At 42.8% G+C, this 13,586-nt stretch overlaps 2 protein-coding genes across 4 annotated transcripts in view; one reads left to right on the top strand and one right to left on the bottom strand.

The window, feature by feature from the left end:
- cacna2d2a (calcium channel, voltage-dependent, alpha 2/delta subunit 2a) overlaps positions 1 to 3,897 on the top strand; it is a 278,517-nt gene extending 274,620 nt beyond the window's left edge. For both annotated transcript variants that reach the window (XM_084061443.1, XM_084061442.1), the window contains exons 35-38: positions 180 to 303; positions 1,501 to 1,610; positions 2,108 to 2,190; positions 3,633 to 3,897. In XM_084061443.1, the coding sequence (XP_083917569.1) occupies positions 180 to 303; positions 1,501 to 1,610; positions 2,108 to 2,190; positions 3,633 to 3,755 (440 nt within the window). In that variant the 3' untranslated portion in view covers positions 3,756 to 3,897. The remainder of the gene's footprint in view (positions 1 to 179; positions 304 to 1,500; positions 1,611 to 2,107; positions 2,191 to 3,632) is intronic.
- Positions 3,898 to 4,022: 125 nt separating this feature from the next.
- abhd14b (abhydrolase domain containing 14B) lies at positions 4,023 to 12,184 on the bottom strand. Of its 2 annotated transcripts, none has more exons than XM_084062142.1 (5): positions 12,083 to 12,184; positions 11,065 to 11,301; positions 9,674 to 9,915; positions 8,999 to 9,198; positions 4,023 to 8,053 (listed from the first exon to the last, which is right to left on the bottom strand). In XM_084062142.1, the coding sequence occupies exons 2-4, from the start codon at positions 11,282 to 11,284 to the stop codon at positions 9,019 to 9,021; spliced, it is 642 nt and encodes a 213-aa protein (XP_083918268.1). In that variant the 5' UTR covers positions 11,285 to 11,301; positions 12,083 to 12,184; the 3' UTR covers positions 4,023 to 8,053; positions 8,999 to 9,018. The 2 variants fall into 2 exon arrangements, with proteins under 2 accessions (XP_083918268.1, XP_083918267.1); XM_084062141.1 differs by having other exon boundaries at positions 11,969 to 12,175.
- Positions 12,185 to 13,586: the final 1,402 nt, after the last annotated feature.

The following is a 13,586-nucleotide window of genomic DNA, read 5'->3' as shown; positions in this document are numbered from 1 at the left end:
TGTAGATCTGCTTGCAGATCTGCTACTTTTGATGCTTTTGTGTGACGCTGTAGTATGATCAAGTAGGCCGGGCATTCATTTACGAAAAAAACACAAAAAGTTGGAATATGGCGATAAGAGGTTTCTGCCGACAGCAACGATATGTTAACACGATTGTATGTGTGTGTGTCACGCAACAGACAACGTGGAGGCCGAGGGTGTGGACGGCAGAGAGAGGAGCTGTGTGATGACTCAGACACAGTACTACTTCACCAACACCAGCAGTTCCTACAACATGCTGCAAGACTGTGGCAACTGCTCCAGGTCTGTGTGTACACTGGCAAATGTTGCATACACATACACATACACATACACATACACATACACATACACATACACATACACGCACATGCTCGCATCGTACTGTACAGCAGTGGTTCTCAAACCTTTTTGTGTCAAGGACTCCCAAATTGATATGTATTTGGCCGCGGACCCTCCCCATCTGAAAATGTTTTGTGCCAGGGACCCCCAGAAAAGAAGATTTATGATTTACTAGTCCATGCCCGTGGGGGGATATGCGCACATGATCTGGCAACCCGGGGGACAGCGAACACAAAAACAAGCTCGCTGCATGGCACGAAGTGACGCGCTGTAGGCTTGTAGATCTTCTATTTTTGAATAGCCAGCATTATGGATAAAGTGCTTAAAATGAGTGTGATGCTACATTAATTACTTTAGCTGGGACCCCCTGGACCCTTGGGACCCCACCTTCAGATCCAATGCTGTACAGTACACTACAAACAAATATAGCAGCAAAGGCAGCACCGTTTGCAGGCTGGATTTATCATGGTGTCAGCACTAATTGCTGATTAAACCATATCAGAGTTAATGGAATGGTCATATCAGTGCTGTCACCATGCTAGCTGATCCATTAGCTAATGAAGGGAGTGGCGCAGGGGAAGGAGTTAATGTTCGTTCTCTCTCCCCCCTCTCCCTCCTCTTTATCTTCTGTCTCTCCCTCCCGCTTCTCTCTCCCTTTCTCTCACTCTCTCTTCCCACCCTCTCCCCTCTCCCCCATTCCCTCTCTGTCTCTCTGTGTGTCTCTCTCTCTCATCTCTCTCTCTCTCCCTCTCTCTCTCCCTCCCTCTCTCTCTCTCTCTCTCTCTCTCTCTCTCTCTCTCTCTCTCTCTCTCTCTCTCCCCTCTCTCTCTCTCTCTCTCTCTCTCTCTCTCTCTCTCTCTCTCTCTTCTCTGTCTCCCTCCCCCTCTCTCTGTCTCTCTCTCCCTTTCTCTCTCTCATTCTCATTTTCATTTCTCTCTCTTCCCACCCTCTCTCCCTCTCCCCCCATTCCGTGTGTGTGTGTGTGTGTGTGTGTGTGTGTGTGTGTGTGTGTGTGTGTGTGTGTGTGTGTGTGTGTGTGTGTGTGTGTGTGTGTGTGTGTGTGTGTGTGTGTGTGTGTGTGTGTGTGTGTGTGTGTCTCCCCCCCCCCCTCCCTCTCTCTCTCTCTCTCTCTCTCTGCAGGCTGTTCCATGCCAAGAGGATAAACAACACCAACCTGCTGTTTGTGGTGGCGGAGAAGTTGCCTTGCAACACCTGTGAGATAGAAAAGCTCTCCCAGGACGAAGTGGAGTGTATCCTTCTTTCTTCTCACATGCCTCGCCAGCTGGCAGGAACCAAAAACTCTCTTAATCGCCGGCTTCCATCTCTTTATTGTCATTCTATCTTTGTCCGCGGCTCAGCTGTGCCAACATTTTCATCGTTACGTTCAAGGTTATTGTAATTTTTCGGCGTTGAATTATGCCCCCCCCCACCCCCCCAACTCATTTGTATTTGTGTCTTTGTGTCCACGTTCCTGTGAGAGCTGGAGTGGGCCGTCGGTGTGTAATAGAACTAACTATTTTGGTGGGGAACATTTGGCAGAAATAGCCGATCTAGGGTTTAAGTGGCTACCTCCTCCCGGTAGCGGCTCCTCACTGGCAGGTGAGTAGGATACAACAGCAGTGACAAAACACAGAGATGTGTGTGGGGAGGAATCAATTGGCATAACACCTAAATTGGGGAGAAAAGGGGGTAAAAAGAAAACGTCTTTGTGATTGTCAGTAACGTTCCTTAATTGAGTCATTTCCAGACAAGAATATCAATCCCTGTGAATCACTGGCTTCGGCTCGGTATCGAAAAGGGCCCGGCATGTGCTTTGACACCAATCGATATGTAAGACTTGTCCACATCACACTGACATGCATGATATGTAAGACTTGTCCACATCACACTGACATGCATGATATGTAAGACTCGTTGTCCACATCACACCGACATGCATGACATGTAAGACTTGTTGTCCACATCATACTGACATGCATGACATGTAAGACTTGCCCACATCACACTGACATGCATGATATGTAAGACTTGTTGTCCACATCATACTGACATGCATGATATGTAAGACTTGTTGTCCACATCATACTGACATGCATGATACGTAAGACTTGTTCACATCATACTGACATGCATGATACGTAAGACTTGTTCACATCATACTGACATGCTGCATGATTTGTAAGACTTGTCCACATCATACTGACATGCTATGATTATATAAGACTTGTCCACATCATACTGACATACATGATTATGTAAGACTTGTCCACATCATATTGACATACATGATTATGTAAGACTTGTCCACATCATACTGACATGCTATGATTATGTAAGACTTGTCCACATCATATTGACATACATGATTATATAAGACTTGTCCACATCATACTGACATGCTATGATTATGTAAGACTTGTCCACATCATATTGACATACATGATTATGTAAGACTTGTCCACATCATACTGATATGCACGTGCAAACAAGAACAAAAGCAAATCAGTACTTTGATCTGCCTCAAAGATGATTCCCAAAGATAATAGCCTGAATTATGCACCAATGATTATGTTAATTGTAAATAGCCTGCTTACTGCTGTCACAATTGTGTTATTCTGGAAATGTGTTATTCTGGGTATAATATCCATTGGACCATTTGTAATTCCAAAAGAGCACAAATGTAAAAATGTAAATGTTCATTTGGTCACTTATATACTACATATATACACTCTCAGAGTTAAATTAAATGATATAGATAACATTACATTTATATGAAAACAAATACTAAAAAGTAAATAATACATCCACAGCACTTAATACAATAGTAAAATGGTGCAGTGGTCCCCAAACTTTTCTGGATCAGGGACCACTTGACCTCGTCATACGATGGTGTCACGCAGCAAAAATAACCACGTGTCGGAAATAGACCTCCTATTTTTGGTCCACGACACCATCATAAATTAGGCCAATGGTTCCCAACCTCAATCGATTGTGTTCCAGTTAGGATCAATGTAACTATCTAAAATACCTAATATTATATATTTAATACCTAACAATAAAAATGTCTTACATGATTTATTTATATTAATGCTGCAATATTAATAAACTACACTACAGACTACAATCTTAGTGTTTTAACACGGCTTCTGTGTTAAGAGGTCAGATGGGTGGGCCGCGAACACTTGTTTTGAGATTTTCAAGTGGGCCCTGATCCAGAAAAGGTTGAGAACCACTGGAGTAGATTCTCATACTGTAATTTCTTCCCTCCGCAGGAGAACACATCAGACTGTGGGCGGGGCCACTCCTTCAGTCCCTCCCCTTACACCTTACTGGCCGTTCAGCTGGCTCTGCTCTACCCAGTGGTCAGCCCTCATACTCTCTCTCTCTTGCTTTAAATTCCTACTTCCTTTGCATACCCCCCCTCCCCCACAAGCCCCCCCCCCCCCGTGCCCCTATGCCCTTCGCCTGCTGTAGTCATAGGTAATAATGGGACTTCCCGTCACAAACGGAGTTCGGAAGCCCAGAGTACCGCGCTATACCCAGCTATAGCTTCAGTCATTGTTGCTTATAGTGACAACCAAGCGGGGGACACTTGCGTTCCTCAGTCCGGTTTTGTCTTCATCTTAAAAAGAAGAGCGGGTGTGGCGCCCGGCTGCCCCGGAGTCATCAGAGGCAAACGTCTAGGAAAAGAAAAAAGAAAACGGAACACACCTCCTCTCGCACCTCCTGTATACCTTCACCTCCATCAGGAGGAGGAGGAGGAGAAAAAATAGGACAGGCCTAATATCCTGACGCCGCATATGGACTCAGAGTTGTCTATCCGCCTTCGCCCCCCCCTGTTTGTGTAGACAGATGGCGAGGTGTGGCATCCTTGGCTTCACCGCTCACTCATTCGCCTCTCGTGAGGGGCTACGGACCATCCAGTCATTTGTGACCATAAACGAATTACAATGGAAAATGGAAAAAAAAATATATATACACAAAATGTCAACTATAAACTGCTGAAGTGGCGAGTATTCAAAACATACAGTATATTTAGGTTATAATTTTGAAACAGGAAAAAAGAAATGTTTGGTGTTAACTTAAAAAAGTCACAACTTTATTTATGCACTATATCTACTTCTTGCCAAAATGAGATAGACTTTCATGTGGTCTTATTTTTATAGCCAAATTAGTAAGAGGAGAAAAAGGCTTCTGGTTCAGAATTAGGATCAACTAGGAAGAGACAGAGACTGGAGGCTGGTTCAACTTCTACAGCTTTAGTTTAAATAACGTTAAATACACGGCAGGATCCTGAGTGTTCATTTAACTCTGAGAGTGTCTAAAAAGGACCTTTTTTTTACTCCTAGAGTTAAATTAACACACAGGGTTTTACTGTGTACCACCTGGCCCCAGGCTTGTGAATGATAGTGAACTTTGCGAGGATGCTGTAGATTACAGAGGTTCTCAAAGTGGGGTCCAGGAATCCTCAGGGTTCCTTGAAGTGGTTCCAAACAAACCCTTGCAGGTGTGTAACTCTGAGAGTGTACAAATTGAACCAAATGGGTCAGAGTTAGGGGGGGTACCTTGAAATAAAAAAGGTTTGAGGACAATTGCTGTACATCATGAATCGGTTTTCAGCCATTTGGACTCGAGTACTCTGTGATTTGTAGTATTCTCTCTTATGATCGATGAACCATTATGACCTCTGCTTTTTGGACTCTCGTGCTCTCTGATAAACGAAAGCTCACCCTCTGCCAAGCCTTCATGAAGCTTCTCCCAGTCACTTTTAGATTAGAAGTGCAATCTAATCCAATCTAATCTAACCTCTACTAATGTCCCCCCAAAAAACACTATTTGTATGTGCTTCTTTCCGGTAGTTCTGCCTTCATGATTGTCTCATTCTGTAGTAGTTTCAAGGTGGGTTTTTCTGCACACTCTTTAAAAAGCTTGTATTACCTTTGACTGACGCTGTTCTAACTTCAGATCATTCGCTGCTGGGGGATAGGGGCTTATATTCAACGTTTTCGACGAAACAAAAGTGCAGCAGAGGCCACTAAATATGGTGAACACATTGCAGTTTGGTTTGTAATCTGTGATGGTAGGTACTGTACATGTCATTTTGGTCAGTATGAGGTGAGATGCCATTTAGACTGCCATGTTTAGGAGCCACTCTCTGTTTTCGTAGTGCCTTGATGCACTTTGTTTGGGAAAGCATTGGCTGATTACAGTAGAGCTACTGTATAGTACCTTTATATTGCAGCCATCCGATACACTTTGGGCAGTAAAAGGATTTATTTTGTTTTGTATGGAGCCATCCTGTTGGCTTTAGCTTCTCGTGTCCACAGAGCTACCTGACTGCTTTCTCATATAGAGATACTGTACCGTTCCTTTACTAAGCCATGTATAGAGCTATGGTACATGTCCAACAGTATAAAGCAACCCAATGGGCCATAGACAGTTTATATATAGTTGCGTTTCTGCCTGAACTTTGTGTGTGTTTGTGTTTGTGTATGGACGTATGTTTGTTTGTGTTCTTTGCCCTCAAAGGGAATGTCTTTTAAACGAGTCGAGTATGAGTGTATGAAGGATGACAGTTATGGTAGCGTAGCCAATTTGTTTTGGTTCTCATATCACAACGTGCAAAGTGTTATACAGTTGATTTCACAAAAAGAAAACACAGCTCAACATCTGTAATGTTAGCGCAATCGTGTCTCCCTTGACTCACAGAGGTGTCAGAAAGAATGTTTGGTGTGTAAGTGTGTTTTCCGTTTTAAAGGCAACATAGCTACAGTACAAAGCCTCTTTAAATGCCTTAGTGTTATACAGTATGAAGCTCTATTAAAGTCAGTATTTTCCCTGTTGTACACGGTGTGTACACACTCACACACACACACCGGCACCCACACACATACATACACACACACACACGCACACACAAACAGACACACGTTGCACCTCCAAATTAAATACTCCCCTGGACTTTTGGTGTTTTGGAGTAAGCATAGTGAGCTCTACATGAGTATGTCTTGAAATGATCAGCTGGTGTTTGATGCCTGTTTGATTAATGCATGACACGGTGGGGCTGCATTAAAGGCTCATTCATACTGTGTTGCTTGAAATGTTTGAGTGAAACTTGGCAAAAGAGTCGAGTGTCAAAGCATAAATTATAATAGCCTTGAAAGATTGAAAAGAATCCTCTGGCCCCGATTTTCTAGCCCACCCACTCTCAATGTATTTCTCACTCGGGCAAGATGTCACAACGATCCTAACCTTAATAACTAACTACACACTCTGTACAGTCTTGGATTCTATATCTGATAAAGACAAACATGCTGGTAAATAAGTGCGGCAACAGCTCCAAACTAATCTGACAGATTGTCATTAAAAACATAAAAGACTTAAGTAAATTACATTTTAAGATCTGTATTTCCATTTGGCTTCCGCCCATGTTCACTAATGGGCCGGCCATTTAATCCTTGATGCTGTTCTGTTGCATTCTATTCTGGTATTTGTTTGTCTCTGTCCTGTGCCATTAATCCTGTCTCTATTTTCACACTGTCTATAAATGAATGCTACACGTTGCCTGTGGAAACGCACTCCCTGTGACTGCCTCTCTTATCCCGGCTCGGTACACAAGACACTCACAATCACATGACTATGTAGCACACCTACACAAACACATGATGAACAAATGCACACACAAGTAAACAAACACATGTTCACAGCCAGCTGGGAGAGGTTTGACCAGTGGCGGACAAAGTACTCAACCCCGGTACTTGAGTCAAAGTATAGATACTCATTGTCAAATTTAAGTACATGCACGTGAAAGTTGCTCAGTCTGTGCATTTTGTTTTTAATATCAATGCATTGCTGAAATGTAGACATTTTCCAAAAACATTCAAAAAGTTTCCAAAACTTTTCAGCAAATATCCACAACAAAAAAAATAGATCTACAAGCTCACGGGGTGTCACATTGGGTTTGACCCTCAGCATAAGTAAGCCAACTAGCCAAGGTTCTTTATCCCCAGTGTGTGTGTGGACCTGTGGCGTGGCAGGTCAGAGATGAGCTCAGGGGTGTTGGTTTCCACAGAGAAAGCACGGGACTCAGAGAGATTCCTACTGATGTATGTGTGTGTGTGTGTGTGTGGGGGGGGGGGGGGTCTCCCTGGAAGGGACCACCAGATTGTAACTGAGGAGGGACACAGTTCTGTTTTCTGTGGTTTGAGAAATTTACTTTTGCCAAAAAATAGTGGGGCGTAAAAAAAAGAAAATGGACCAGCTTGTTGATGAGAGGGAGGGGTCTGCTCACTGCGTAGCCTCCTGTCTCTGGCCTGGCCCCTCCCTGTCCTTGCTGCGTCCATGTAGGTGCGTCTCTGTGGGAAAGACGTGTGTATGTGATTCTGTAGTCTGTAGTCCGGTGCTATGTGACCATGTTTGACAAAATGTGTGGTAAATAGAAAAAAACAACAAACAAAAAAAAAAAGAGTAAAAATCAGTCAAATTTTAAGTTAGTAAAAAAAAAGGAATACAGTACTGCTGATAAATTTGAGATCTGAAGTCGGTTGTTTAATTTTTATTTTTGTTTATTTCTTGTGTGTGGGAGTATGAATGTTTGTGTGTGTGTGTGTGTGTGTGCGTGTGTGTGTGGAAGATTTCGCTCCTTCTTGCTGGGCATTGGTCCGTGTCGCTCCATTCTTTTGTACAGATGAAGCTAAAAAAAAAGAAGAAAAAAGAAGAGGGCAAAATTTGTAAAATATTGTGTCTGTGACTCCTTGTAAAATATTTTCAAATTGTTTATTACAGAGAATCAGTTATTAAATAATGTTCATATTTTTCACTTCATTTCAAATGTGTGGTGTTTTGCTTTCCAACTTGTTTCACATGTTCTAATCTGATAAAGTGATAATCTCTAATAATGTTTACATTAATAAGCATACAGTAGGTATATTAACAAAAACAATGCGGCGGCAACCAGAAACCACTTTCTAGAAGTCATGGATTAAAGCCCAATCAATGTTAGGCCAAGTCCAAATCTAGGAGCCCTCTACAGTAGCGCTGTGTTTCTTAAACTATTAGCACAACATGTAAAATAATGAAGTTTTAGTAATATTGTTCTAAACCTATGTTTCTGCTATTTTCGGTGCATAACATGATTCCATAGAAGACATGCTGACTATGGAATCCAAATGACTGAAATCAGTTGTGGAGAACTTCAATCCATGAGAATTCTAGAGTAGGTGTGGCTAGGGATGGGTATTGGCAACAATCTCACGATACGATACGTATCACGATACTTGGGTCACGATACGATTATATTGCGATACGCATCACGATACTTGGGTCACGATACGATTATATTGCGATACGCATCACGATACTTGGGTCACGATACGATACATATTGCGATATCACGATATATTTTCAAATATCGATACTGGAGTATCGATACAGTATCGCGAAATAAAATATCGCGATATATCCCGATAACGATAATATTGCCCATCCCTAGGTGTGGCCTAGACCAGATCACACTGGTCAATATCAGAATGAAAATGAAAAAAGACACAAGTTTATGTAACCAAAACGAGGAATCTTGAAATTAAAAGGTTTGAGAACCACTGTAATGGGTGAAGTAAACTATGGAATGATACAGTACAGTAGAATCGATGTAGAACTTCACAACGTGTCCAGGAAGTCTGTGAGAGCCTTATGCCAAGTGTCCGGGTCGTCTAGGTAACACGGGTGTCCCGCCCCCTTCATCACCACCACGCTGTGATTGGCCAGATTCCTCAGGTTGCTGAGTGACAGCTCTCCGAGCTGGGTGTCCTGGTCACCGTACACGATCAAAGCTGGAACCTGAAAAAGACATGCACACATGGAATGGAAATGGAAAATTAACACTATAGATTAGTACTGTGTGTGATGTGTCTATACCTCTACAGTACATCTTATCATAAGCTAGCTTTAACAGAAGAGTACATAACATGTTAGGTTAGGTAGGTTAAAAAGGTTCTGGACAACCGCCCATCCGACAGGATCAAGCACGCACACATTGATTTCATATATTCATGATATAGAAACACATTGTTAGAATAGTCACAATGTTTTTACGGCATGGCTCTGCAAGATTTTTTTCTACTGGAATAATCGCTGTTTAATTGCATTATTATACTGTAATAACATTAAACTACTTTGGTTGAGTATGGAGCCACCGGAACCCCACAAGGACCCATAGTGTTAAAACATGTAAACATGTAAGGACAACTTTTAAAAAGGAAAAAGTTATGTAGTCAGTCACTTAACACTTTGCATAATGCATACTTTTACGTACCTTTACACTTTGGTATTGTTCTGCAGTGAACTTGTCAGTGCATATGGGAGCTACAGGGATGTAAGCCCGTACCAGGGCCTGGTGCTGGAAAAGGAAAGGAAGGGAGTACATGCCGCTAAGCGAGGGACTGATCACCACCACCGGGCCCAGGCTGAAACCCTCACACACCTCTTTTAGGAACCCGCCTGGAGCCAGCTCCCCCACTGCTGCTGGGGCTTCTGCTGACTTTGACTGGCCAAGGCCTAAAGAACAAGGCACAGCAGATAAAGGAGAGCTGGCATTTACTAGCACAGAGAATGAGGTAAAATAAATAAATGCATATATACTGTATGGCAGTGACTGACTGACAAGGAGGAGCGAGAAACGGACCACAGAAGACATTGCATCTACATAGTAGACTCTGTTGTTAAAGACGCACACCCATTTTCAACCTTATCTTCAGAATTGGTCCACCATAATCATGCTCATTATAAGATGGAACAAATTCCATCGAATATAAGAACGCTCTGCCCAAAACGCGCTTGCCCCGGGGCAAATCGGGCGACCTCGGTACGGTCGCCACCAGGTATCCCTGAACGTAATCTCATTAAACCTATGCCTAAACCTAACCTTATTCGTAAACCTAACCTCAGTAAAGCTATGCCAAAACCTAACCGTATTCCTAAACTTAACCTCAGTACAACTATGGCTAGCCCTAAACCTATTCCTAACCTTAACCTCAGTAAATCGAATGCAAGAATACAAGAACCGCTGGGGGCGAGTATGTTTTGATGTTTTGGGGCGAGTGTTCCGGTTACCTTTCCATCTACTTGCTCTGTGTCTCACCGGTGGGCCATGGACAGTTCAGAAACCTGAACTGAAAATGACAATGGGGATTCCAAGCTAAAGAAACCACAGCCTTTCTCTTCCTGGAAAGGTAGCATGCTAAAATAGAAGCCACTGTTCATGCAATCTTACAATAAAATAAAAGTTTGCCTACAGTAGCTTATTTGAAATTACCAAACTTTTTCTGTCAGGTCGACAGAAATTGTGCCATTATATAATGAGCATGAATGAGGACCACTTTATATGAAGATAGATTTGAAAATGGGTGAAGTGGTCCTTTGACCACTTAAACCCCAGCATCCTTATTGTGGGGAAGGCTTTCGCAGGAAAGAGCACATCAACAAGCTCACAACGTTGCACTGCGACGCGTTGTGAGCTGGTCGATCGGCTATTTTCAGCGAAAGCCTTCTCCACAGTAAGAGAAAACATAAAATACACTAATATAGAGCCCTGAGGGACTCCGGTCAACCGTATGGGGTTCAAGTGGTTAAGGTCCCTTTGGTTCCAATTGTGCACTCTTTGGAGTTGCCACTGAGTATTGAACTGTGTAGAGTCGACAGACACACCTGGTAGGTCAACAGCTACAGCCCGGCATCCTGCTGTGGCCAGGGTCTCCATGGTACCAATCCTGAGCCAGTTCTCTGATGAGAAGCGGATGCCATGCAGGAGTAGAACTGACAGTCTAACAGCGCCCCCCGCGGCTGGTAGGGCCTCTCTGTAAAACAGGGGCGATTTACAAGACTCCACGGTGACTGTCCCCTCTGTCATCTTAACAGCTGACGTCATGGTCCGGTCCTACCGTCCTAGGAAGAAGATGAAGGGATTTTTCGCCAAGCACTGCACTACTAGACCAGTGGTTCTCAACATTTTCAGGTCGTGACCCCCCGCCCCCCCCACCCCCTTGTTTGACTCGGTTCCACAGATAAATATTGTGAAAATAGCTGATCTACAAGCTCACAACATTGCAAGGCGTTGTGAGCTTAATCGGCTATTTTCACAATTTTTTTCTTTCTTACATTATTTGTCAATTTGGCCAAATGTTGACCAGTTTTTATAGTATAGTTTGTTGATTACTTTTGATGCATTAATGGTCTTTTACTTTGCTTTTTTTAGGTATTAAAAAGGTCTTAAAAGTCCTTAACTTGTCACTTCACTGTCACCTGGGTGTTACCTTAATAGACTATTTTAGTTGTGCGCTACTGACAACTATAGACCCCTTAACAGACGACGTCACACTGATGAGAACCAGTATGCGTGCAATCAAACCCATTCTATCAGCTCTCGCTAGGACGCGCCTCACTAGCCAACACACAAGAGGGGGTTGGGGTGTGCTGAAACCAGCGCACCCCGAAACCACAGGTTGGAAATTGATTGCGTGAAACAATCACCTGTGCTTCCAGTCTAAATGTTAGTAAACAAATAATTGGTCTATAAACATCCAACGTTAAACACAAGAATGTGTGAAATTACCTTTGAACTTTGGACATTCCCATATTAACCAGACATGATTTGTTTTTTATTATAACCTTGGCGACGCAACGGTGTTTGATAGAAGAACTGGCAGAGTAGGAGGACATCCCTTACCTCGAAGACCAATAATATTTCCCTGTAGTGTTATTATCAATAGGCAAAACCAGGAGAGAAGTTCAGACGGTTTCACTTTCTGTAAAACAGCAGACAGACATGGTACAACTATTAAAGAGTCAGGAAGTAGGTGTATTACCTTCAAAATAAAAGCATGTAAACTATGCATTTAAACAAAACTATTTCACATTTTCAAGATTGGAGAGTTGGAAGTTCTTTTCGTGTTTATATTTCATTACAGTGCAATTTCAAAGAAGAAGAACTTGACACGACGTGTCAAATGAGTAATGTGTACATTTCTGTTTAGATGCTAAATTCTGTATTCTCTTCGTATTTTCTTCAACGCTTTCAACTACGTGGCCCTATTGGTTGCAAGGTGTATTGCACTCTGATACATTATAACTCTGTGAGAAAATGGCCACCAATCGGATTAAAATGCTTCTTATTTAACAATACGGAACATACGGGTACTTATGAGGACCCGTACGTAACATCCGTGACCGTGGCCATAAGGTAAGTACTTAATATTTGAAATGTGAATGTTTAAGTAGATGTACGGGACAAAAGGGGAGAATGTGCAAACACTATGTTGAAGTTCATCCATGACGGTCCGTCATGGATCCATGGCTCGTAAGGGTATCAAGAAGACTCACCTCAAAACCAACTCACCTCAGAGGTAGGAATACTCACCTCGGAAGACTCACCTCAGAGGTAGGAATACTCACCCCCAAGATTTTCGGGGGGTAGGAACACTCACCCCATGACCTGAGAACACTCACCTCGGAAGACTCACCTCAGAGGTAGGAATACTCACCCCAATGTTTAAAAAAAGGTAAAAAGGTAGATCTACCGGCTTGTGAGCTATGATGTTTAATCCATATCTGGATTACTCCATATCTGGATTAAATTCTTTCTTTGAAGGTATAGAATTAATAAAGTGCTTTAAATAGTGCTTTAAATACAAGGTAGATTTCATCAGAAAAGGTAAAAAGGTAGATCTACCGGCTTGTGAGCTTTCCATATAATATTTTCGCGGACCCCCTGGCTATGCGTCGCGGACCCCCAGGGGTCCGCGGACCCCACTTTGAGAACCGTGGCATTACACCATTGAGTTTTTCTGGGTGAGTTTTCCTACCCCCGGGGGGAGTATTCCTACCCCTGAGGTGAGTGTTCCGAGGTGAGTGTTCTCAGGTCCTGAGGTGAGTTTACCCACCCCCCGGGGTGACTGTTCCTACCCCCGAGGTGAGTATTCCTTTTTCAGTTGAGGTGAGTTTGTCTTGAGGTGAGTCTTCTTGTATTCCTTGTAAGTGGAGTAACCCGAACAGTTCAACCACATGCAAAATTACTCGATGCGACGGAGTGTATATAAATCTGGCATTATACTGACCTCTAGCGTTTACAACACGTATTATCCTTTTTATTCTATTGACAGGAGCTCTTCTATCTGGGGAACAAAAACAACAACTTGTAGGCTTATTAGTGCTGCTGTCATATTATGTTGTAG

Source organism: Gymnoscopelus microlampas (assembly GCF_963454915.1).
Source record: "Gymnoscopelus microlampas genome assembly, chromosome: 7".
Classification (NCBI taxonomy): domain Eukaryota; kingdom Metazoa; phylum Chordata; class Actinopteri; order Myctophiformes; family Myctophidae; genus Gymnoscopelus; species Gymnoscopelus microlampas.
Note: the sequence above shows the minus strand (reverse complement) of the source record. Positions and strands in the feature narration are given on the sequence as shown.